This window comes from Lissotriton helveticus, chromosome 4_1 (genome assembly GCF_964261635.1).
Source record: "Lissotriton helveticus chromosome 4_1, aLisHel1.1, whole genome shotgun sequence".
Lineage (NCBI taxonomy): Eukaryota > Metazoa > Chordata > Amphibia > Caudata > Salamandridae > Lissotriton > Lissotriton helveticus.
The window spans coordinates 2,042,890,390-2,042,917,245 of record NC_136063.1 but is presented as its reverse complement, the minus strand read 5'-3'; the positions used below and the strand labels follow the sequence as shown (position 1 = coordinate 2,042,917,245).

The following is a 26,856-nucleotide window of genomic DNA, read 5'->3' as shown; positions in this document are numbered from 1 at the left end:
CCATAGGCCAGAATGGGCAGTTTGATTATTACATCTTATAATTCTAACTGACCCAGGGAACTAGGTGGAAATTAGAGTTTAGTATGCCTGCATTCAGAATGATAAAAAAAATCTTTTAGTGAAGTTGGTTTTAACATTCATTGTTTGAAAATACCACTTTTAGAAAGTAGTTTGTTTCTTGCCTAACTATCCAAGCCTGCCTCTGCTAGGCTGTGTATTCCTTGCCTGGAGTTTGAGTGACAGGGGCTGGGGGATTCCAGGAGACAGGGTGAGGTAGCACAAGGCTGAATAGAGAGATCTGCATGTAGATGGGTGGGAAGAGTTGCACCTGGGACCTGCATTGGGCTGTGCCTTCCCTCCACAATGCTGGCTCCACCTCCTGCCTCTGATGTCCCTGGCCTACACAGTGAAAGGAAAGAAGGAGTCTTGTCTACAAAGTGCTCCAGGACTGACCAAAACTGGTTTGGACTAGGCAGAGGCCTCTCTGCCTTCAGAGAACAAAGAGAATATGAGTATAAATATGGAGACCCAGAACCCAAGACTTTAGATCTCTTCTGGGAACAAGACGAACATTTTTCCAAGGAGAAGAACCAAGGAAGTTGCAGGAGTTTGGAATACCCCTCTGCCAGTGTACTCTTTGTTGGTTTGGCCTGCAGTGGTCTCTTCATTGCCAAGGAAAGGAGAAGGAACTTTTAAAAAAGCTTTCAACATCTTGCAGTATATTACTCCAAGGACTTGATTTGATCTTGCCTCCTGACCGAAGTCTCAGGGATACCAGACTTCACCCCCTTCTGTTTGCATGCATCTGGAACTTGCTGTTCTAGTGCTACAGAAGGAATCTGCAATACCGACGCCAGCGAGCAACGCCGTCATCTGCAAGTAAGTCGTGAACGCTGCTCCGACTTGCAACATAGACCAGACGCCGACCGCCGTGCCACATAGACGCCAGCGAACTACATCATAAGCCTGCCATAGCCGTGAGGGCTGCTCCGACTTGCGTCGCCAGCACGACACCTGCTGCTGTGCCGCATCGACTCCGAAGCTGACATCATTGCGGAGCCAATTGTCGACATGGGTGGTCAAGAATCAATCGACATCGTACGAAACTGTGGTTTCAGCGCCATTGTGAGTGAAGTCACCTCCTCTCCGGTCAGGAACCGACGTCTCCCCTGCCTGCGCAAGCATCCAGGTCCCAACGCATCATCTCCCCCGAAGCAAGGAACCGACGCTGCAACGAGATAACGACGCCGCATTGCCCGATGCCGTGAGCGGTCTTTGTTTTCGCTTTTCCAAGGTACTGTTCTTTGCAGGTCTGTAGACTCCAGGCCCGACGCCACGCACCTCGCGGTCGGCGCCGTACTTTGGGATTTCTTTGACCTTGCAGTCGTGATAACTCCAGCTGGGGTTATTTGTTGCTAAAGACTATTTATAAGTACATAACCTATTTTTGAACTACACTTGGACATTTCAGAAGTACAACTTCCTGGAGAACGACTCCGGCTCCTGGAATGGCCATGCAAACTGACCTCCACATAAAAAGAAGATCTAAACCGCAAAGTCCATCCAGAGTCAACGTCATCACGAAGTCTTAAGGTGCGCACAGGGATTGCTGAAAACTTTCATGATCCAGTCTGACACCTGGGGAGAATTCACAAGTTAAGGAATTTACGGATAGATGTCTCTATCAAATCACAGAAATCAGAGCTGTAACAGTCCAATCTTTACTCTGGGATGTAAATCTCATGGATCTCCAGAGCAGCGACAACATTGTTGGCTAATGAACACATTTTTCGGCTCAATTTCCCCAAAGTAATCCCTCCGTTGCTCCATACTTTTTCTGCCATGGGTTGCGTCACCATTGCAAACTGCCTTGCACCCCTCTCTAAATAGGAAGGTTTCAAAGTAGATCAGTTAATCAATACGTTACAATACTGTTGGACCATGACTCTTTGGCATGAATATTTGGCTCGCCCGCCCTGATTTCCTGGTGGAACTTTGTCAAGCAAGAACATCTGACTAAAGGAAATGATATTCACCTTTGGTAACAGTTCTTCGGATCGACACAATCTCGGCACACATTTCACATCTTCGAGATTTCCCCAGGCATTAAAAACTTTTGTCAATACCGGTCCCTGATGTATAGGTGGCTCTGACTGTGGCGGCTTTATAATGGTGTTGTCCATGATGCCAGTTCTGGGCATTTTATCCACTATGTAAAAGCCATGACAAACAAAAAAAATATTACCTACTACCTCCTCAGAGGAACAAAGGAGGAAGAGCAAGTAAATATTACTTTTAATGCGTAAGCCTTTCTGCAGGTTCCTTATCTGAAAAGAAAACCTTCCAAAACAGCGACCATGTATTATCAGTGTCTGAGAAGTGTCACTGATTTTAACCCAACAGTGGTTGTAGAATTGATTTATCAAATTGAGTCTCCAATGTTGCATCCAAATGAAGAGTAGTACTTCATGAATGCTCAAGTAACAGCTTGACAGATCTCAGAGACCAGCATTTTTCTCAACACAGAAGGGGGGCTTTGCTCCCATATAAATGAGGTCTTAGCCCTGCAGATGTTCCTTTGTTAGCCAACACATAAAACAGTTAATTCACTGCACAACTCATCCAGAAATAATTTCGTTTTGGGACAGTGTATGCCTATTTTGCAACCGTAAAATCCCCAAAAAGCGGCTTGTTAGTACAGTTTTTCTTTGATCTCTCCACACAGAATTTGAACGCTCATCTTGAGTACAATCAGTGCAACCTCTTCAACACCCTGTTAGGACAAGGTAACTGAAAAATGGCTGATAACAACATCATCTCTAATGTGGGGAATTTGTAATCCACTTATCATAAAGCTTTGACTGAACTGGTAATGCCACTATGTCTGGCTAAAATAGGATAGAGAGCTGTCCAGACAACAGCAACTGCAACTCACTTATTCAGATGGCAGATACAATGGCCACTGGAAAAACAATGTTAGTTACTTGAAAAAACATATTACATGAGCTCAGATAAAGTGCAAGGGTTCCCGTCCCAAACGGTAGGTAAGAAAGGAGTAGGTGACTTGTGGAATCTTGTAAAAATAGACAGTTGAAAGAATTCGCTCTGCTTGAAATGATGTAAAAAGTAAAGACCTGTAGGAATGCAAAATATCCTTTCAAAAAGCATACATTGAGACCATCACTGGACAGGAAAAGGGCAAATTGCAGCATATTATGCAAATCTGATAAGACTAGATACTTTACTTGGAGTGCACAGTAGTAATCCAGAACACAGGCACCAGTTAGGGCTGCACTAAATATTTATTAAATCAGGCATCTCAGCTCCTCTGAAGTTCCTCTGAAGCTCCTGATGTAACTACCAATACAACTGTAACTGCTACCTTGAAAATCAGCATTCCACCCATCAACATGTTACCCTTGATGTCATGATAACTACGGCATCACTCACATTACATTACTAAATGCACCAATCAGTGCAGCATTTCCACTTACTGGAGAAGAGGGTCCACAGGTGCAAGAACAATCTCCAGCTCCTGCTTTGGCAGTGTGTGAGCACTCATGGCCTTTCTTTCAGTTGTCATGTTTTTAGACAGTAGGTCTACTACTTTTGTATGAAATAAATAACCACCACTGCAGGACAAGAAGATCCTTTCTAAATGGAAATATGTGGGGTAGACAGATGCTCAGGTTGAGGGAATCGGGACATGAGGTCCTAACCCCCCAATCTGTAGCAATCGGAATACTCCTTTCTTATCTTGCTGATCTCACTAGGTAGGATACTAAAGGACAGGGGAGCATACCGGAGTTTGAAGTCCCACTAGGACTGAATGCCTCCCACAGAGAATGCCTGTGCAGATCCTCTGGCGAGCAGAAGAACTTGCAATTGCTGTATTGACGACTGACCAACAGGTCTATGCTGGTGTGCTCCAAGAAAACAGCCTGCAGTTCCTCCAAACCTACTTTCCACTCATGATTCGCTAAAGAAAGTCTGCTCGGGGAATCCAATGTTATATTACTGTCCACAAGGTCTTGCACATTAATGCGCAGAGTGAAGCGAACCACTAGCAGATCCTCCATACTGATGTGAAGGCTGCATTCTCTCCGGTATCAGTGGCCTATCATGCCCTCTTTGCCAGGTGCACTCCCTACCTATTGCCATTCAGTTCACCTGTGAGCACATGAAATGTGTCACTAAAGAAGGCCTGACTGGCCAAACGAGTGGAGGAAAAAGGGACATCTTGAGCTGAAGCCAGAACTGGTTACTTTGGTGCAACAGACGTTGCTGCAACTGCTTTATACAGAGTGTTGCCTGAGCCACCCGGAAGATGCACAAAACCATCAGCCCCATCAATCTCAGAAAATGGACCATGGTAGGATGTACATCCTGCTGGAAAGAACTTAAAAGCTGCATCAAAAAAATACTTTGGGGAATTGCTGCTGCTGTTGAGTGATCTGGAGCTGTTTTTGGATATTCATGGAAATCCCCACAAAAAGCAGATTACTCTTGATCTGAAGTTAATTTAAAGAGGTATTCAGATACTTGAACTATATAAGACAGTCATTCATGTATAAAAAGATATGCAGACTGCCTATGAAGGCGCGCTGCAACAATGACCGTGGTAAAGATCCTTCTGCGACAACTCTTTAAAGGTATATGAATTATATGCCTTGAAAGTTACAAGACCATTTAATGTTGAACGGGGTATAACTAGACATTTTCAATTGACTTGGCTGTGACAAAAAAAATAGTTGTGGTGACAAGCAATTTACAAGTGGGCTTGGATGTTATTCAGTAGGATTTTTGTGAAAACAGTATGATATGCTAGAGCACATTCAGCGAGTATGAATTCTGAATATGAATTTAAGAAAATTGAGGAAAATGTTGCAACTTGAAAAACATTTTTGGGCTAGTAACAGGTCAAAACCGAGTGGAAATTAAATGTAATTTACACAATGGTTCTTTCCCAATGTAATGTATAAATGGTCAAGAAAAAGAGACGCAAATTGAGGCATTTTAAAGTGCACTGGGCCAGTAATGGTGTTTAAAACTAGATAGAATTTAAAAGCAGTTTTACAAGGGAGAGGAGAATCTAAGAAGTTCTCATCTGAAAATATTTGAATGAGATTAATGGCAGCAATGTAACATTTAAAAACTTACTGGTGAAGTTCCATGGATCACAACTTGGTGACATTTAGACAGTATTTGAGGGGTGGTGGGGATTCAAAGTCTTTCAACTACTTAAGAATAATCTTTGGTGATTGATGCATGTACTGCCTGGAGCTACATTTGCCTGTGATTGATTTTCTGGGGGACATTGATGCTTGTTACTGTCTAAGGCACTATGGTCAATACTATTTTGGACCACTGGGGTATGTACTGCCTGGGGCCAAAACAAGTAGTCACTGCTTGGGTCCACTGGTGTTCATGACTGCAACAGGCCGCAAAGAGTGACGTAGGCTGGGAATGGACATAAAACAACTCCAGAGATGACAGGTTGTCCCATTTAAGGTTTGAAAATGTATTTAATTATGTTTCCTTATGAATTCATGTGGGTACTAGGTTTACTCTTCACAGTATGTAAGCAGAATGTCCGATACTCCAATTGAAAGAATAAAAAAAAAAAGACAAGAAATGTATGGGACCACCTTATTCTGGTAATTTATTGATTGTCTTTAATAGGAAACAGGACTACCAGTGGAACTTCTTTTTCTTAAGTCAGAACAGGCCAGAGATATTAACATTTAAAAAAACAGCTCTGCTTTTCTTACACATAATGTTGCAGTTTGTGGGATTGCCTTATTATAATGTGTCCTCATCTAACGCAACTGGTGCTATGTAAAGCGCTCCGATACCCGATTCAGGTCAAGTTTGCGCTATATAAAACTCAATAAAATAACATTAATTATTATTTAATACTAGAAAATGTCTAATACAGTGTCAGACTGATAAACCAATTATTATGTTTAGGTTGCTAGTTTGCTCTTTGAGCTAAAATAACTCCTGACAGATAATTAAAAGTAAACAGGGTGTTTAGTTTAAATCTGTGAGAGGAGAAGATAATGTGCAGTTGCTAAACTGAAGACTTCATAACCAGGAAATCTGCCCCACAATCTCATAATGTAGCAACATCGTGGACTCCTATAATATGGAAGCTGGGAGAGGGGCCCTATTGGTCTAGAGGCTGCATTAGCAGCACCCTAAAAAAAGTGTTTGGAAAGAAGTAATTAGAAGACATTTGCATTGTAAACAGCGAACCTAAAAGCATACACAACCAGGCTTTGCTGACAGAGACAATATTTTCAATGTATCTTTAAGAAAGCCAACTTGCTTGGTCCGTAGAAAAGGAGCATTAAACTCAACAACATGTTATCATCACGAAACATAAAACAAATAAATGTGCAAAGGCTACTCGTGAATAGCACTGCGTCTTTATTGTATACAGACAACTCACTTCCTAAACAAAAGAAGCCATAAATCAGCAATTAAAGTGTTGTAGTGTCAGGTATATAAATACAACAAGGAACACACACTGTCTCTCAATCTATCCTCATGTCACATCTGAGGGCTTATTACAAACCCCTTGGCCAGCAGGTGCGTCACTATAAATATGGAAAAATGGATGCACCGGTTTGTAAATAAGCCCTCTGGGGGCTTACAAAATGACTACTCAATACCCTGTCACCAATATGTAAAGAGAACACAAGTAGCACAATATAACCATCCTCGAAAAGCCATGGCCTTGCCGAAGAACTCATTCAAGCAATGGCAAACCATGAAAAACACATCAAAGCCAGTGGCCGAAGGGGGCTGACCCAAATCTGTAAATCATTTCATTGTACTTTTCTGAAAAATTGTTGCCAGACCTAAAAAACATCTAACTACTGAAAACAAGCATTTACAATGCAATGGTTTTGCCTTTGTTAAAGTTAGAGCTATTGGCATTGCTCTTGACATTATTTTTATTTATGTTTTTTTAAACATAAATAAATGGCATTGTCATTTACAATAGCAGGGCAGGGCCCAGGGAAGGGGGGGCGAGGAGAGACGAAGGAGAGATGCGGGCTCAGGAAAGGAGGGGGGGCGAGGAGAGACAAAGGAGAGCTGCGGCTCAGGGAGGGGGGGGCGAGGAGAGACGAAGGAGAGCTGCGGGCTCTTGTTGTAATGCTTGCATGGATGAGTTGGTGGATGCATGGATGGGTGTATGGATGGGTGTATGGGTAGATGCATGAATGGGTGGATGGATAGATGCATATATACAGCCAATCCCTCAACAATGTATGCAATCCACCAACCCATTCAACCAACAACCCATCCATGTATCCACCCATACATCCATGCATCATGCATACATCCATCCATCATGCATCCATCCACCCACTGCGTCCCACTCCGACCCCTCTAAATATAACTCATTGTTTCTGTATATAGAGATGACTGTATTCACTAGTATATGCAGTAGACCTTTCTACTCTAACATTCCTATGTGACTCTTGCAGTACATCTACTCATATCCACAGGTTCCAAATACTTTAATACAGCCCTAGTTCATGCTTCACACAGAGGGCTGGAGCTGAGTATTCACAGGTCCCAAATACCTTAGTACAGTCCTGGTTAATGCTTCACACAGAAGACTAGAACTGGGTATTCACAGGTTCCACATACTTTAATACAGCCCTAGTTCATGCTTCACACAGAGGGCTGGAGCTGGGTAATCATAGATTCCAAAACCTTTTCAACAGCCCTGGTTCATGCTTCCCACACAGGGTTGAAGATAGGCAGCCACAGGTGTCAAATACTTGTGTACAGCCCAGGTACATGATTCCTACAAAGGGTTGGTGAAGGTTGCCCACATGATTCCAAATACTTCCGTGGAGCTCTGGTTCATGCTTCCCACACAGGGTTAGATATGTGCTCCAAACACCTTGGTATACCCTGGTAGCAGAGAGAGCGCATCGGATGACTCAAATGGTCCTATTACATTAATATGGTTATGACTCTTGCTCCACACAGAGACCTAGACCAGAGGACCAAGGGTCACTGGTACATTTTGAGAGCATCAAGTAGTGACTGTTATACAGCAGGAGTTTACACACAATCCCTGAGGCGGTGTCACCTTTGCGCAGCTTTAGTCACTGCTCTATCTGGGTCACTGAACTCGATGATTCGCAGAGCACTTCACCCAAGTGTACCCCTGTGCTATCAGAGGGGTCGCATGCCACCCTGCAGATTTATGATTCTAAATTAGGTTCTCTGCCTGCAGCAAGTCTCCTTACTGCCTTAAACTTCTTATTAACAGGAGGCAATATAACACATTTCACAGAGAAAAATAATTCTACTAAAACTTTTTTCACAAACAAAATTCATGCATGCCACACTTACACTCCCACGAGATTTCAAGACAAAGCCCACTGCATGAAGAATTTGCTAATAAAGGATCATCGACTCCAAGACTGCTGCAATGGTTGGGCATCAATGTGAAACACTTTAATTTGTTAGTGTAATTATGTGCAGAAATTCTGCAGCTTTTTGAACAAGCCAATGTAAAAGGCGAACCCTCGGTGCTTCAGGGATCACGGACGGCTTCACATGGCCTCTGCGAGCGATGGGCCAATCCCAGCGCGGCCCTGAGGCGAGCCCCCGATGACGTCAGAGCTCCTTGACCAATCGGAGCGCGGCTCCCTCGTGCCAGCAGCCTATCAGAGCACGGCTCCTGCGTGCCAGCCACCAATCAGCTAGCTGCCCCTTCGGTTTGGTCTCCGTTGCTCTGGCTGCACGCGGCTGGAGGTAATACCCCAAAACTAATGCCGCCTGGGGCGAACAGTCCCCTCGACCCCACCACACCCTCCCTCCCTCCCCCCCCCCCCCGTGCTATGCCACTGGGTCACTGCTGTGGAAACAAAAGTTCTTTAACCCAATGACAAACTACACAATATGCCAGTGAATGATTTGAACCGCGCAATAATTGTCCCTTGTCCTCTTAATATAGGGAGTGTGGCCCATAGAGTTGTGCGGGGCACCAGAGCTGGGAGGGCTTTTCCTTAATTTCACAATCCCGCTTCCTTCGACTCTTTGAGCCGCAAATGCCAAGATTCTCCGCTGTGAAGTCTAAAAATGTCCCGGGCTCGAATCTGTTTACAGGGAACACTGGCAGATCTAAAGTTACAGAGCACGGGGGCTGGATAGAGGAGGATTCCAAGCCATCCTATGTGCAGCTTACATAACATGTGACCCAGCTGGCGCGCATGATGTTAAAGCTGGAGCGTTCATAGATTTGGGGATGTTGTGATGTTCACAGAGCCTCCCGAAGTGCCGCCTGACTAAACAAGCATTTTGTTGTCGCGTCCTTTTCTCAGGAACCATCTGAAGGCTGAAGGTGCTGGGCGCGTTTTCTAATTACGTCATTTTGCATCGTGCTGCAAGACTCAATAATACACTGCCGTGCTGGAAGCGGTCCCTACATGCCCAAAAGGTATGTTTTTATTCCTTTATAGAAAAAGTATTTATCCTTGTTGCATTAGCTATGGGGCGTGCGTATCTGTTTCGACCCCTGTAAACAATGCTATAGGTGTGATGGGTTGGGGAGGATGAGGGCTGGGTTTGGGCGTACATTGCGTGCCTCGAAGTAAATAGACGTGCCAGTGGCTGGGCTCCCATCTCGTAATAACGCCTCAGCTGTTCGGGCAGTGTTTTCAAACACCGCCGTGATTTATTAACGAGGCCTGAGCTGACAGCGCTGTCCTGCCGCCCTCATGCCAGTTGATCCTTTCCAGGCGCCAGGTTGGGGCAGGCAGGCAGGGGGCGAGGAGCTGACTGGGATATTCCCGAGCACGGATTTAAAATAAGCGCTACCAGTTGGGACGAAGGGTGCACATTCAGTGTCCTGTTAAAAGGTACTATTTTACAATCGCCCCTTGGCCTGTTTTGTTAAAGGAACGCGGAGACACAAGGAAACGCACATAAAAATGTAATGGCCCAAACTAAATTTACCAGCTCCTTTCCTTACGTCACAGGCAGATTATATTTAGAATCTGCCCTAACCCTGTCAGAGGCTCGCATCGTTTACATTTTTCCGAAAGGGGAAGAAACGATAACAAGCGGGAGGGGGCGGGAAAGGGGGAGGAGAGACGCAGAAGACGGCCGGAGCAGGAAGGCGGGTGCCGGCTCAATGCCGGACCAGATTCGGGGGCGTTCCCGGCCTTTGGCTGACGTCGCGTGACGTCGGCAAAAGCCAAAGAATCTCGGGAACGCCCCCGAATCTGGTCCGGCATTGACGGACAGGCCCCTCGTCCAATGGCTAGCCTCCATTTATGGAGCTAGCCAATCGGAGGAGGGGGCGTATCCCGACCCACACACACAACTCAAGAGGTTTTTTGGCGCATGCGCAAAGCGCATGGCCAGTCAAAACCTAAAAAGGTATGCAATCTGGATCAAAAGGAATGGTAAACCAAGCGGCGAGTGTGATCACTTGTTAATGGCTGCTTTTACGGATATATTCTCCAGGGTCATTTGCACAAGTAACCATAAGACTGTCATGTTATGTAACTAATAATATATTATGTTATTTTGTTATGCTGTGGTATCGTACAGTGAAGTACCACCTGGCAAGGCATGGCATGTCACATTATGTTACACAATGAAGTCTTATAAAGCCCTCCGTCACACTTCCATGGACTTCCAGTGCGAATGACACAATGGGGAAATGATTATCCTAAGGCTGGGGTCTTGATCTCATCTTTGGTATTTGTATTTTCTCGAATAAGCATCCTTCACATTATGAGATGGGTTCTGATTATTATTCCAAAGTTATTTTATATATTTGTTTAAACGTTCTATTCACTGAAACAACACAAAGGGAGTTTCTGGAACCTGCCCTCTAACTTGTGGGATTCGGCCTACTGGCCACAGGGTGTTTAGGATGTGGAAACTAGGTTGCAAATAAGACGACTGCCAAGTACCTATTATTAGGTCTACAAAACCCAAGCTAATTCTTGCCTTTAACTACACATTGAAACAAGAACTGCATCTATCTTTTCCACAAGGCTGTTAAAAAGTTCTCAGATGTAGTGGTCTAAAGTTTAAAGAGTGGCTGAAAAAGCACTCGCCGATTTCTATTCCAACAGTTGCCTCTCTTTTTAGGTTTTGCCTGGCGAAAAGATGCGCTCTGCGCATCTTTTTCGCGCAGGCGAAAACCTGATGAGAACTGTAGTGTGGGTTTGGGTCGGCCCTCGTCATTCATTGGCTGGCTCCATAAATGGAGCCTAGCCATTGGACGAGGGGCCTGTCCGTCAATGCCGGACCAGATTCGGGGGCGTTCCCGAGATTCTTTGGCTTTTGCCGACGTCACGCGACGTCAGCCGAAAGCCGATTCTCGGGAACGCCCCCGAATCTGGTCCGGCATTGAGCCGGCACCCGCCTTCCTGCTTGCGTGAGTGCTTTTTTTTTTTTTGCCTTAAATTCGTGTGTGTCTGTTCCCGCTCCCCCCCCCTCCTCACCCCCTCCCCTCCCTCCGCTGTCAGTGTGTGGCCGTTCCCGCCCCCCTCCCGCTGCTTCTTTCTATTCCCACTAAGTTGGTGCTCCCGTGCACACGCTATTTCAGCCGACGTCTTCCGGGTTCTGTTTACCTTAACGGGAGTCCTCGGGAGTCTGACTGCCTCCGGGTCATTTCTCTTTCCTGGTTGCAGCCCTTTAAATCGCGCCTAGGTTACTATTTACTAAAATTCAGCAAAACGTGGAAATGCACCCCTGACCGGTGAAAACAGGCACACGGCAGAACCAGAGACGCACCCTTCCCGAAAACCACAGCAGCAGTTCAGATACTGAGCCGAATCCGCTAAGAGGGTGCAGGCAAGGGACACGCCCCTGTGAGCGCTCACCTACAGACACAAACCGGACAGACTGACAGGTGGACACCCTCGTCCCAAGGGCCACCTGTGTACTGGGTTGAAAGGAATAGGCGGAACCAAAAATCCTCCAATTTGCGGAGAATCGGCAGGCGGAATTTCCTTCAACATAACATATATGAGAGAGAAACGCTCCGCGGGCTGATGGCGCAGCCTGAAACTCCCCGGGCGGGAAATAGCGGTGGGGGTACCACCAGCTGTAACTCCGAGTTTAGATGGGTGTTGGGGGCGTCAGTAGCTGCATGGGTACAGAGGGGATGCTAGAGTGCACTTTCGGGTGTGAGAAGTGTGCTGGACGGGTGTTTGGGTGTACCCTCCCTGTGAGAGAGAGAGCACAGCGGCAGGCTGTGCGTCACTAAGTGCCGGGGTAGACGACTGTGGGTGCTTGTGAATGCTGGGGGCACCCCCCGTGGCTCCGGGGCGCTGGTAGAGATGCCCACTGTACCCCCAGGTCTGCAGCGAGGGCAGGTGGAAGTCTGCGGGTCTCTGGATGCTGAGAGGTGCAGGAGTTTGCATTTGCTATTCACCGATTACCCCCCTTTCCTTCTTCTCCCCACTCCTCCATCGCTGATCCTCCCCACAGCTACTCCCCCCTTATCTGCACCCCGGCCCTTCCAATGATGCCTTCTCCCTCCTCCTCTTCTCCCTCTCCGCCCTTCAGCCCCCCTGCTCCATTCCTCGCACCCGTCCCCAGATCTCCTCTCCCTCCTCCCCCCTTGCCCCCACCAGCCCTTTCCACATGCTTTCAGAGACACAATGAGGAAGGAGAGGGAGCAGCGTCCTTGTTGTCATGGAGACCGGAGGTTGCAGGCATGGAGGGGGCACCCCAGCCCCTCGCAGCCTCTTTATCCTTCAAGCAATGGCGAGCTCAGACCGGCGCTGCGAGGTAAGGCAGAGGGGCCGGGGAGGCGGCAGGGGCCGCCGAGGTCCCAGCATTGAGGGAGAGAAGGGGCGAGGCGGGTGAGAGAAAGAGGACAGCAGATGGGGGACCAGCGGGAGAGGTTTGAACACGAGAGGTGGGCAGAGAGCAGGAGAAACTGAGAGACAGACGAAGTGACGGAGAGATGAGGAGAGTGCTGAGCGAAAGACGGAGAGAGAAAAAACACACCTACACGAGGGAGAGGAGGAAAAAAGACAAAAGAGCATCAGACAGATAGGAAGAGAGAGAGAGCGCGGGAGAGAGGAGGGTACCATTGGGGAGGGAGGCGAGCAGACGACGCGATGGAAGGAGGAAAAAAAAGAGAGAACAATTAGGGAGTGCGAGAGCAGCCAAGTAAAGAAGAAAAACCGAACACGATAGAGACAGGAAGGAAGGTGTGGAGAGAAGGAAGAAGGAAGGCGGGTAAAGCGGGAGAGAGATTAAAGAGCCGGAGAGTGCCTGACAGAAAGAGGGAGAGAGAAAGGACAACACAGAGAGCGCAGGAGAGGGAGCAGGGGCGAAAGAAGATGCAGCAGAACAGCAACAGAGCGACCAAGGGTGAGGTGGGATAACGGCGGGATGATAAGAGGAGGAGAAAGGACGCGAGATGGGCGAAAGAGAGGAGGGAAGAGGAGGAGACCGCGGGAGATGTGACAGACGAGACACGGGGGGAGAAGAGCAAGAAGACAGACCGCACGAGAGAGTGAGCACGGAAGAGATCACGAGAGAGCTAGAAAGACGGAGTGAAAAGAGAAAGAGAGAGAGATCTGGGGAGATAGTGTGGGACATGTGCAGACCAAAGGAGGGAGACAGAGGGAGCACTGGAGGGAGGGGGGGGGGGACTGAGCGCGAGCTGAAGGGGAACAGAGATGGGGAGACATGGGAATGAAAAGGGCAGAAAAGAGCAGCTGGGGTGGGGAGAGAGGAAATAGGGACTTTGAGGGAGAAAACACGCACTAGTACTACTGAATCTGTCCTTCCCTCTCTACAAGTCTATTAGGGGGGGGGGGGGGGGAGAACACATGCAGTCAGTAGGAGAGAGCGTGGCAGGTGGAAAAGACGGAGGAGGGCCGGCGGAGCAGGGGATAAGTGGAGAGATGAATAGGGCAGGCTAGGTGGGGTGAGGAGTGAATGGCCTGGGACAAAGAACAGACCTTAGCACCCAAAAGAAAAGCCTACCTCCTTCACAAAATGCAAATTAAGACCTTTCACGACACACTGCTGTATCTCGGAGGGAAGTTAAGTAGTCAATTGGAAATCATAGTGGGCCAGGGACATTGAGCAAAAGTGGATAGAATGTTAAGGCATCTTCACAGAACAGAAACATCCACTAAAGAAATATGGGGGACATTTGTGGCTGGTTGTGCATTCTAATGGTATTTCAAAGAAAGTAAAAAGGCTAAGGATGTCGCCTGTCTTTCCCCCCCTAGCCTTTTTACCTTACCTACGTTTTCCATGGCTCCACAAATCCATGTACTGGTGTACTCATACAGAAACCACTATTAAACGAACCCATATTGACACAAAACTGCTGTACTGGCCTTCTTTTGGCCAGCCCTTCTGGCTGTGTCCCACTTGCCACTTACGACAGTCCAAGCTGCAAACATCACACATTTACCGGACACAGGGCGGGCAAGTCCAGTACAGTACTCCCACCTTTGGCACGGGGTGCCCTGGTCGTTTACTGTACTTTTTACCACGTGGCCGACTTTGTATCCAGTAGTCGCCACCACGGTAAGACCCCCTGTCACTGTCAGTCATCACGCCGCTCGCACTCTCGTCCTCTGATAATCACCCCGTACTTTTTTTCTTTTCTTTTGTCTTCCGAAGAGAACCTGGACATCCACAGAGCGCAGCAGGTGAAACGTGCATCATTTTACATTCCTTCCGACTAGCGGTTCTTCCCCCCCCCCGCCCTCCTCTGTTACTTGTATACCTTTGTGGGGTTCTTCTTGTGTTATTGACACACGATATTAATATCCTCTTTCGATGTAGACTCTCCCAGAGACTGTTTTTAGACCATGCACTACTTGAGCTACTTGAGCTTCTTACATGTCACTATATGACACTATATTACCTTCTCCTACCACTCTCCAGTGTCACCTGCGTAACTGCCTTTATTCATTCTCCAGTGCGTTTGTGTGCTTAATACACGTATCATTACGAACTCTCGTCCTTTTCATTTACGTGACCCCCTTCTATTTGCCTGTAACTACGCTTGGGCTCGGGCTTGCAGTGTGTGTGGGGGCTTGCAGTGTGTTGGGGGGGCTTGCAGTGTGTGTGAGGGCTTGCAGTGTGTTGGGGGGGCTTGCAGTGTGTGGGGGGCTCGCAGTGTGTGGGGGGGCTCGCAGTGTGTGGGGGGGCTCGCAGTGTGTGGGGGGGCTCGCAGTGTGTGGGGGGGCTCGCAGTGTGTTGGGGGGCTCGCAGTGTGTTGGGGGCTTGCAGTGTGTGGGGGGGCTTGCAGTGTGGGGGGGGCTTGCAGTGTGTGTGGGGGCTTGCAGTGTGTGTGGGGGCTTGCAGTGTGTTGGGGGCTTGCAGTGTGTTGGGGGGGCTTGCAGTGTGTGTGAGGGCTTGCAGTGTGTTGGGGGGGCTTGCAGTGTGTGGGGGGGGCTCGCAGTGTGTGGGGGGGCTCGCAGTGTGTTGGGGGGGCTCGCAGTGTGTTGGGGGGCTCGCAGTGTGTTGGGGGGCTCGCAGTGTGTGGGGGGGCTTGCAGTGTGTGGGGGGCTTGCAGTGTGTGTGGGGCTTGCAGTGTGTGTGGGGGCTTGCAGTGTGTTGGGGGCTTGCAGTGTGTTGGGGCTTGCAGTGTGTTGGGGGGGCTCGCAGTGTGTGGGGGGGCTCGCAGTGTGTGGGGGGGCTTGCAGTGTGTTGGGGGGCTCGCAGTGTGTGGGGGGGCTCGCAGTGTGTGGGGGGCTCGCAGTGTGTGGGGGCTCGCAGTGTGTGGGGGCTCGCAGTGTGTTGGGGGGCTTGCAGTGTGTTGGGGGGCTTGCAGTGTGTGGGGGGCTTGCAGTGTGTGGGGGGCTTGCAGTGTGTGGGGGGGCTTGCAGTGTGTGGGGGGGCTTGCAGTGTGTGGGGGGGCTTGCAGTGTGTGGGGGGGCTCGCAGTGTGTGGGGGGGCTCGCAGTGTGTAGGGAGGCTCTGTGGGTGTGTGGGGGGGCTCTGTGTGGGTGTGTGTGTGTGGGGGGCTCTGTGTGGGTGTGTGTGTGGGGAGGCCTCTGAGTGTGTATTGGGGGGGCTCTCTGTGGGTGTTTGTGTGTGTCATTTGCGAGAGATCAAGCTAGTGGCATTGTAAATGACAATGCCATTTATTTATGTTAAAAAAACATAAATAAAAATATTGTCAAGAGCAATGCCAATAGCTCAAACTTTAACAAAGGCAAAACCATTGCATTGTAAATGCTTGTTCTTTTGAATGACACTCTTTTCTTTCCATCCTCTGCATTGCTCCTCTCTCTGTGCACGGCTTACTCTAAGTCACATGCATGTTTGCCTTAATCTCAATTATTGTCTTGCTGCAGGGTTCACAAGATTCTTCTTCAAATGCCATATCCTGCAATCTAACAATATCTAATCTCCTCTACCTCATTTATCAACCCATCCCTTTCTGCATGAACGCACATACTCCCCTAAACCCTCTCTAATGATTACATCTAAATCATCCTAATTTAATCACAAAGACACTGGTGAAAACATATGGAATGGTTACCTTGAGAGAAAAAGGCTAATCCCAATAAACAACAATAACCACTGCACTAACCGCTAACCTTCGGTTGCAGAGCAGAACGTTGCCCTTGAAAAAGCACTTCAATACCTCATCAGTGGTAATAAGCCTTCGATAAATGCAATTACTATAGAATACATTACCAATATCTGAAAATAAGTACTAATAAAGACTATGAAAACAGTTAATAGTACATTGATTCAATAAAAGAAAAATTAAAGGTGTCCCAAAGTAACAACAAAGAGCTTATTGCGGAGCCACCACCAAAAGACGCTCCATTGCATCTCCAAAACCTGCATCTAAAACAGTGGCGTTGTTAACTCCCCGCTTAGTTAGTGGGGTGGAGTTAACAAGCGTGGGTGCTAGGGCGGGCGGGTGGCGCACAGGTGGGGGAAATACGGTTGCGCATATTTATTTTTTATTTTTTTTTTAAATAAAATAAACTTACCGTTGCGCCAGGTCCTCCGTCTTTGCTGCTTCTCTTCTCCGGACGGAAGCACAGCAAGGCGTTGCGATTGGTAGGCACCCAGGCTCCCCTGACCAATCACAACGCTGTAATGCAGCGCTGTGATTGGTTTTGAGCGTCCTGCTTGGACGCTCAACCAGAGAAACGGAGCCTGGGCTTGTTCTCCATGGAGGCTGTAAAGCAGCCTGCATGGAGAACAAAGAAAGTGCCCATGACTGGTTTTGGCGGCCCAAGTTAAAGCAGAACAATCCGGTTCCTTTATGTGCCAATTCATTCAGAACTCTGCCCAGCCTGAATCAGTGATAAATGGAAGAATGTGATGCATCCTCTCTGCAAGAAACAGTCCATTTTAGTCAAGGCTACCAGTCTGTAAGAACAGCATTGAAGTTGGTCATTTCTGTATTTCAGCAAGAGAGAGAAGGTCATATCTGCCTTTGATCTAACCGCTCTTCCAGAGAAACCCAATCGGATAAAAAGTAAGTGGCTGTAACAAACTGGGTTATTGGTTGAGGGAGGCGGATGTCCCACTTCAGTGTAGCACGAAGATCAGGTCTAGCGTCATTGATGGTTGTCGCTGTAGCGCAAAAATCCGGTTGGGCGCCACAGAAGATTGATGCCGGGGCTTTGTATTGGTGGTCACCACGCGCTGTCATTGCTGTAGCGCAAATTGCTAATCTTGTGTTGCTGATCGTCACTGGTGGTTGCTGGGTTCACTGAAGCTTTGTGTTGGCAGTTGTCACGGGAGGCAGATTCCTGATGCAAATGAGTCCATTTGTGGCCGCGAAGTGCCAAAAACCTCAGGATTTCACGTTTATTTAAAGGAGGAGTTCAAATGATTTCAGTCAAGAGTCCAGACCTTGGGTAGGCACCTCTTGTGATCGGGAAACCCGCTCCAGCAGAGACCATCAGGGCTCAGGCAGGTCCAGTTGTAGGTCCATTGATGCAGGTCATCTGGGCAGTTGCAGGGAGGCCTGTGGAGCTTGAGACCAGCAGGGCTCAGGCAGGTCCAGTTGTAGGTCCATTGCTGCAGGTCATCTGGGCAGTTGCGGGGAGGCCTGTGGCACTTGGTGTCCCTGTAGGTCAGCCAGTTGACCCTTGCAGTCACAAACGTATCCTCGGATGAAGGGAGCAGGTCAAGGAGCAGGTCCAGTCTTCAATCTCAGAGAGCAGAGCAGCCCTCAAGCAGCGGGGCATCCCTCTGGAGGTCAAGCCAGTCCTCTGGTAGCAGCAAGGCAGTCCTCTGGGGAACAAGCCAGGTCTCAACAAGTAGGTCAGTCGTCTGGGAAGCTTCTCCTTCTGTAATGTCCACAGGCCCAGGGGTGTACTGAAGAGTGGCTCTGGAGGTCCAGTATTTATAATACCCCTGCATCTAGTTCTGGAAAGTTCTTCACTTCCCCTGTCAAGGCTCCAAGAAGTATGGGGTGACAAAAGACTAGTGTTAAGTTCCTTTGTAGTTGCATAAGGCAAATCCCTTTTAAAGGTTTTGAAGTATAAGTGGGGCTGGGTAAAGACTCCACCACTAACGATCCTGGCGAGATGAGCAAACCTATCCACACGTAATCCCCTTTTGTGAGACTATCAGAGGAATGCATTAAACCTTAACAGCAGAGCCATTCACAGTCATGTGATCCATGATACTGGCAGAAGGCACAAATTGTTTAGACAAGAAAATGTAAACTTTTCAGAATTGTGACTTAAAATCCAGCTTTACAGTACCTGCTCCCAATCAAAACGTATCACTTATTAAATATAATATGGTAACCCCATGTTAGTCAATGAGAGAGGTAGGCCTTACAGTAGTAAAAAAAAATTTGGAGGAGTTTTTCTCTATCAGAACATGTAAAACTTAATCCCACATGTAATACTTCTTAAATACAAGGCACCCTGCCAAATGAGCCTTTAGAGCTTACCTTAGGGGTGACAAATGTTTTAAAAACGAAGGTTTAGGCCTGGCAAAAGGTTTATTTGGCCAGGTCGAAATGGCAGTTTAAAACTGCACTAAAGGCCGCAGTGGCAGGCTTAAGAAATGTTTTAAAAGGCTACTCTAGTGGCTGACACAATGAGTGTTGCAGACCCACTAGAGCATTTAACGTACAGGCCCTGGGTACATATAGTACCATTTACTAGGGACTTACAAATAAATTAAATATGCCAATTTGGTGTAAAACAATTGTACCACGTTTTAGGGAAAAAAGCACAAAAACTTACTGATTAGCGCAGAGTCTTAAAGCCACCAAATACAAATTAAGCCAACAAGACCAGTGAAGGCAAAAGGTTTGAGGGAGAATCATGCCAAGGATGCCAGGTCTATTAGTGACTTCACCAGACAAGATCATTTTTATATAGCACTGCCAAATAAAGTTACCCATACCTTGAGCCTAATTTTGTTTTCACTTATTAGATCAACCTGAACAACACATCAATGAATACTGGTGCTCCTAGAACTTCTCCAATCATTTCAGGACTATTAAGCATTGAGGACTCTTGATCAATGATGAGCCATTCAAATATTCCTCTAATCGAGGTGAGTCAGTTGCAGTGGGCGGGTCCAATCACTGGTAATATTTGTTCCAATCTTTTCTCATTTGAGGGAACGGGTTTACCCCCTCACTAACAGCCGGTCTGCCAATAACCGTTTTATTACTCTTTTCATAGAACTTCTGCTTAGTCTTAGAAATAAATTCTCCTCTTTGATTAACAACCCTGAGTTTGATTGTCCCTTGCCTCCTTTTCGACCTTTTAAATTCCCTTCTTAGACCATGTTCTTTGCGTTTCTATGACAGACATTACAGGACGTATACAATTATTTGTTCTGATCCTGTACCTTTGTGAGTTTGGCCTGGTTTTAGTAAACATTCAACCTCATCTTACCCTGTGCATAGACCTCAGAGATGAGGAGGCTTGTTGCTGGTCCCACAGGAGAATTTATCAAGTTAACAATCCCTTATCCACCTTGATGGAAGCGGAACAAAATCTGTTCCAGTGTAGACTTTGCATACCAATGAGCAGAACAAATCTAAATTGCATGTGATTTGCATGCTGTCTGTGAACCTATCAATCCTGGCTACTCAAATATCACCTGGTGCTCTTCCAATGCTGCCCCAGCTGAAATCTGTCCACTGTTGGCTCTACATAAACACATTACAATCTCTCCAACACCACAATCATTCTCCCATCCTCAAACGGCATCAGACCAAGCTTTCTTACCATTGAGTCAAGGTTCAGGCAAATGCTACCTGAAAAGAGCTGTAGGATCTACTAGCAGTGGCTTGAATCTTGCATCCAGCTATGCTACATGTTGTCTTTGATGAAAAAAACGTTATATTCAGCTGACTAGTGGTGCATGTGCACTGGTTGAACATATTACAATTGACTTTAACCAGAAGGTAAGCACAGGAGTTCACCATGTGAAGGGGTAGCTGCCTGCGGACTTCTAGCATCAGGGGCACTTAAGGCCTAATTCAGAAAGCTATAAGGGTAGGTGAAGAGTAGAGAGTTGGAAAATATGTTCCTGATCAATTATTACTTAATGTCTTTTCAAAGTGTCTCATCTCTGTTTAACCTTCCACTCTCATCTCTGTAATGGCCACATGTCATAAAGGAGGAGGCAAAAGGTTGCTTTTGGAACACCTATGGTAAATAGGCTATCTATCCTGTTGATAAATTTTAAAACAGTTGAGAAATATAGATAATTCCTGTTCAGTGAAGCATGCAACTGTTGCATTGGTGAAACTGGATCTCTCAACCATTTTCTCTTTTGTTAATAATCACATTTGAAATGAGATATGCATAGCCCATGACCATGCCCCTTAGACATACGAGAAACCTACCATTGTTTTAAAGAGGCTGAGAATGACCCAGATGAATGAACAATGCAGCAAGTTTAGCCTGTGCTTCAACTAGATTAATTAGGGGCCAGTGAAACTGTACCAGATATGTGACCAATTGCCTCTATTTTGTAAACATTTTTTTTAAATGCAGCACTTTCAAACAAGGGTTGATCCAGAGGAAAACGCTTATTCTGTCCAACAAGGCTGATCATTTTGGTTAAACAAGGTTTCATTTTTAAGGAGCACACAATAGTCTGTAGATGAACTTACGCAAATCAGTTCTTCATTCTGATCTTGCTCTTGGAAAATGTTAAAAAGTGTTCCTGCTTTTCTGTGCCAGCAGTCACGAATCCCTCTTGTGGTGCCTGTGGCAATATAAGAACAGTTACTAATTAGGTTAACTAATCATCATTTAATTTATTTGTAAAATGTATACACCTCTCCCTCTTTCCTCTCACCCCAATCATCTCACTGTCTGGTCCCCTTTAACAGTCAAACAGTGCGTCTTGATTCCAAAGTTGGACAGACAATCCTTATGTGTACACGTTCCAAAACAACCAAACTCCAGAGTTCCACCCTGCCCCACTCCTCATTTTAAGCCTCTCTCAACTTTGAACATATCCAGAATATTTTAGGTCAGCAGTGGTCCTACATGTATTCCCATGGTGTGGATATTCTGGCAATAATTACCTGCTGAGGCAGGGATGAACAAAGGCCATATTAATCCAAGGTGGAAATGTACATGCAACAACCAGGCAAGAATGCTGGTCATCCTGCTGTCTCCCAAGTCATTTTAGTAACCGAAAATTAACCTAACTGTATTACCCCAGTCAAGAAGATCCTTGTTCTAATGGGTAGTAAGAATGTGTGGAAGACCAACATAGGGAATGTGATGGCTCAGAATATCCATGGAAATGCAGTGTCTTGTGTACCAAATTGTGGCCAGGACCCTCCAGTCTGCGGTTAAGGAACCCCAAAAATGCATGTCCTGGAATTATGGTCTCAAGATGTAGAATTTTGGAGATTATTGTGATTGATTTCTTTTAGGTTCTGGGGAACCCTTGAAAATCACATAGTGATCTTTACAGATCATCTGAAATGACTCTACAGGTAGCAAACACAACCTTACAGATCATCTGAAATGACTCTACAGGTAGCAAACACGATATCAGCTAAAATCTGCTGGACAGTAAATGCTGAAATGGTACATTTTAATAGCAAAGTGATGGTCTTCAGAGATGAACTCACACCACCATATATTTGGTCAACCCCACACAAACAGGCCATGTTTCAGCAGTTAAAACAACATGGTAATTGTTACGTTAAAGTGTGAAAGAAGGTTGCAAGTGTCAGGGGTAGATTAACAGGACATTATAATGTTTTAATGTGGACTTACACTGCATGTAACCCAGTGTTTTTCCTGTGCCCAGTCCTGTGATGCTTCTACAGATTGTCATGCCTGTAATGCCATGTGACTTCATGGGGTTCGGAGTAACCAGGGAGAAACGGCTGGTGCCTGGCTGTGACAGTCACAGGATTTCTATATCCAAATAAACTTAAAGAATTCAACTACCACAGCCAGATTCAGCGTGTAATTCACAACATATTTGGCGATGGAGATGGCCAGGCATCTATCACCAGCAGCAGCAGCATAATCCTGACGACATTAGTCCTCAACACCAAGTAACGGTAGGCCAAGAGATCGCAGCTCCCTACCCCGCCTATGCTGTCGGGTAGTGCTGCCACACCTAAGAGTGGTGCCCGCTCACTTCATACAGTGAGACCTGGCCCACCAGACGAAAAACGGGTATTGGAGCGGCAGTCAGTATTGAGCATGTGAAGTGTTTGTGCTTTCCACCTCGCGGTTGCTCCCTCTCATTCCGCTCACATGCGCTAGCCCACAAGCAATCTGGATTCCGTCTCCCGGCCACTGTGCTTCCAGCATGCTGTGCCATAAAACTGCCTAGCCTCCACAATCCTAAACTTACCTGCCACTCACGGCGCACCAAGCTTGCTGCCAGTTCCCATACTAGGGACGACTGCACCTCCTCGTAAGCTCCAAATCCAAACAATCTGTGTTTTTTTCTTACTCTTTGTAATGTGTTGCAGTGCCACTTAAGAGTCTTCTTGTGAAATTTCAGTGTGGCTATATATAATGAACATAAACCAGTCTATTGTGATGCCCCCCTCGTTTCTGAGGCAACCCGGAGATCCACCAATTGAATAGGAAGTTTGGATAGAGACATTTGAAACTTACTTAGTGGTGCTTGAAGGCACAAGTTTTTCTACGCTCAGAAAAAAGCACTCCTAATAGGTTGTTTGTGTACAGAGGGTCAACACGTGTTTAAATACCTGCCACAAGTGTATGATGATAGTGGAGATGGGATCGAGAATGTATACAAAGAGAACAAATTGCGATTACAGCACTGATTTGCTGAAGCTGTGAATATAGTGATGCAACGTCCCAACCTTTGAGTCAGTAGATCACTTTGTAGCAAGACTGTGTGAGTCAGCAGCTAAGGGCCAATTTGGACTCATGACAGAAGAGTTCATTAGGGACTAATTAATAGTCCAATTAAGCAGTAAAAAAATGCAGGAGAGGCTTTGGGTGGACAGCAATCCCACCCTTACGGATGCCACGGTGGTAGAGGATTCGGAGAGATGCAGGAAGGAAATGCAAAAATTGAATGCAAAAATATCTCATAAGTAGCAGAGGTGGATGATGAATCAAAACTGGTAAATGTGGTGAATAAAAAAACTGGTAACTGCAAACAATCATAGCAAAGGAGATAGTATGAAAGTTGGGGGACCATCGAATTTCTCAGGGAGATCTTCCTCCTGTTTTTGTTACAGGTGTGGTAGCAGTTTCCACTTGGGCTACTCAAAACATTGTTTTACCATAGGCAAGGAATGTCGAATCTGTGGCAAGAAAAGACATTTTGCAGGAGTTTGCTAAACCTCAAACAAATGTGTTGCATCTGTAGATGAGATAATGGAAGTGGTGGTACACAAAGTACTAATGGTCAGCGATGTGTCTGCAAGTGAGAGGGGCGAATACAATGTGAAGATGAAAATACGAAACAAAACTGACTTCAAATTGAATGGAAAAGAAATTGCATTGAAGGTGGACTCCGGGTCAGTATACATCATCATACCAAAGCAACTGTTTGACGTCACTTGGCCCAGAGGAAAACTTAAATCTACTGATGTGATATGGAAGGGCTATAATGGCGCAGACATTGGAGTGATGGGTTGTTTGTCAGCAAAATTTGAGTTTATAGATCGAGAAACCCATGGGAAACTGTCCTTGGCTGTGGAGGGTCAATCTATTTTGGGCTTGACACATCAGTAGGACTTGCACATAATTGTAAATCCAAGAACTGCCAACCAAGTGACGGTAGTGGACGATGGAGAACTGAGAACAGTTTTGGAACAATTCAAATCAGTTTTTGAGAACAGGTTGGGAGAAGCATAGGAATACTGACACAAAATCATAATGAGGGAGGATGCCATGGCAGTGAAGCATCCGCCGAGAAAAGTTCCACTGACAATAAGGGTAGAAGTGAAGGGTATACTTGAATGGATGTCTGATCAAGTACAAAGTCATAGAGCCTGTTGAGGCCACAAAATGATTGTCTCCCGTGGTGATAACAAAAAATAAATTGGATGGGTCATTGAGATAATTGTGTTGACATAGTCTCAAACTAAATTTTGTCATGGATTGCTTCCCCTGCCAAACCAACAAGCTGATTCTGTTGTTGTCTGGGGGACAAGTACTTTTCTAGGCTACACCTGAAAAGTGCCTATCATCAGGTGAAACTGCATCCAGATTCCAAGTATCTGACCACTTTCATAACGAGTGAAGGGATTTTTCAGTTTAACAGGTTGCCTTTCAGATTGTCGTAAGCAGCAATTGTTTTCTAGAAAATATTATTAAATGTGTTGTCTGGGTTAAAAAAAAATGTGTTTTTTCACGACAACATTTCAGTCTTTGGCGAAAGCATTACTGTGTACAATACTTTTGGGTGAGGTCTTAGCTTGCATATTCAAGGCTGGTTTGAATTTGCGAAAGGAAAAAAATTACATTTTGGGTGCAGGAGGTATGAAATTCAACAAGTGGCTTTTGAGATGATTAAGGTCAACGTTCTCAATGCTAGCATTTTGGTTCAATTTCCATTTGGGTTAAAGAGGATGCCAGAGCGGTTAGCATAGGTGCAGTGCTTTCACAGGTACATTGGAAGACAGAGAAGAAAGTGGCGCTTGCTTACCGTTCGTTGTCCCACACGGAAAGTAACTATTCAGTCATTGAACGGGATGCATTAGCTGCTGCATGGGCAACAAACTATTTTTGCACCTTTATTTGGGGTGTCAGGGTGACCCTAAGGACAGATCATAAGCCTTTGCTGAAGGTTTTGGCACCTAATGGGACGTTTGGTAAGATTGTCTGTTAAACTAATGTATTATGATTGTTGTGTTGAATATGTGCTGGGCTGGAAGAACCAGGTGACAGACTGCTTGTCAAGGTTACCGGATAAGGCAGTATATATTTTGAATTTGATAGAGAAGAAGTGGTGGCAGGTGTGGAGGATGCCACAGAGGATTTCCAGGGATGTGTATCTATGGAGGATTGGATTTGTGCTATGGAAGGGGATGTTGTTCTCAAAGCAATGGTGGAAATGATCAAGGTGGTGTAAGAAGAGAGAGTACGTTTCCAGATACAGTTAAACCATTTCACAAGGTGGCTGAAGAATTATCTTTGATTGGAGACAAACTCATCATGAGGAACGAGAAGTTTGTGTCACCTAGTGCAGTTAGGTACAAACTTTTAGCACAAGGAGCATTTGGGTCGGACACGGACACTCAAAAGACTCAAGGAAAGAATCTGGTGCCTGTAATGGATGGCAGGTGAAGAAATGAGTCCAAGAATGCGAGGTGCGCAGCAATTTAGACAAGAGTTTGATAGTAAGTTTAGGTGTATTGGCAAATTTTGTGTGTGAAAAGGTATGCTTGGATTTCACAGGACTGTTGGTTTTCTTGCCTGAACATGAGAGATATGCAGTTGTCTCGGTGGATGCCTAATCAAAGTAGATTGAGGTAGCTTTCATGAGGTGTGTGAGCACAAAGGCTACCATTGCAGTTCTGGGAGAAATTTTCAGTAGGAAAGGTATTCTCTTGGTGTTGATAACTGATAATGGCATGCAAATTACTTCAGGGGAAATTAAAGAGTTTCTGAGCAACATAGGAGTGAAGCATGTTTATACTTCTTGGTATAACCCACAAGACAATGGCCAGGTGAAAAGAATGAACCCCTGATCAAGGGGGCCATGTAGTTGGCCAATAGTGCTGAGCGCCAAGTCAATGTGGGTGACTGGGTTAAGGTTAAGCCTGATTGTGAGGGTCAGGGTTTGTCCATGTTTCAGGGTCTGTACAGAGAGAAGATGGTGGGTGGAAATTGGGTGAAGTTGGAGAATGAGCGGACTTGGAATTTGAGGAGAGTTGCTTTGTTCCACAATGGTGGGAAATGAGTGGTGCAACCAGAAAAGGTAATAGAGGGGTGTTCAGGGTGGTTGTTTATGGAGGATAGTGATTTTCCAGAAAGCAAGAGGAGTCTGAGGAAAATCACACGGCGGAGGAAAGGCTAGGGAAACACACGTTTGTGGATTTGGTCATTCGACAGACCGAGCAGTGAGATCCCACAGACCACCAGGATGGTTGGGTGATTTTGTGTGGTGGTAAATTCCATCTTGTGTTTTGTATCGTCTCTGAAGGGTGGTTCCAGTTTTTCATGTTGTATTTTAGTGTAGTTTCTGGAGCGAGGTTCCGGTTGTTTTTCTTGTAGACTAGGGTCGGTGTATCTTTGTTTTGGTCTTGTTTCCAAATGCCAGTTCTTCAGGCTTGTCGGAGTTAACTTTCAAGCAGATGGTTCTCATCCATTCTGCTACCAGGTTCATGTAGTTGGTGAAGTATGTAATGGTGGTGGGTGTCTTGTCCGTCAGCGAGAGGATGAATTGGGTATCGTCT

The 26,856-nt window shown here is 46.1% G+C and overlaps 2 protein-coding genes across 6 annotated transcripts in view; one reads left to right on the top strand and one right to left on the bottom strand.

Annotated features, from left to right (window-relative positions):
* Positions 1-26,856, bottom strand: part of LOC144829498 (uncharacterized) — a 458,194-nt gene that overhangs the window by 36,966 nt on the left and 394,372 nt on the right. For all 5 annotated transcript variants that reach the window (XR_013610683.1, XM_078688691.1, XM_078688692.1 and 2 more), the window contains one exon: positions 21,106-21,200. Coding sequence is in view for 4 of the 5 variants with exons in the window: in XM_078688691.1 (XP_078544817.1) it covers positions 21,106-21,200 (95 nt within the window). In the remaining variant the exon portion in view is untranslated. The remainder of the gene's footprint in view (positions 1-21,105; positions 21,201-26,856) is intronic.
* The window catches only part of LOC144829499 (uncharacterized), a 400,486-nt gene that overhangs the window by 372,063 nt on the left and 1,567 nt on the right, over positions 1-26,856 (top strand). The gene's annotated exons all lie outside the window — the stretch shown is intronic.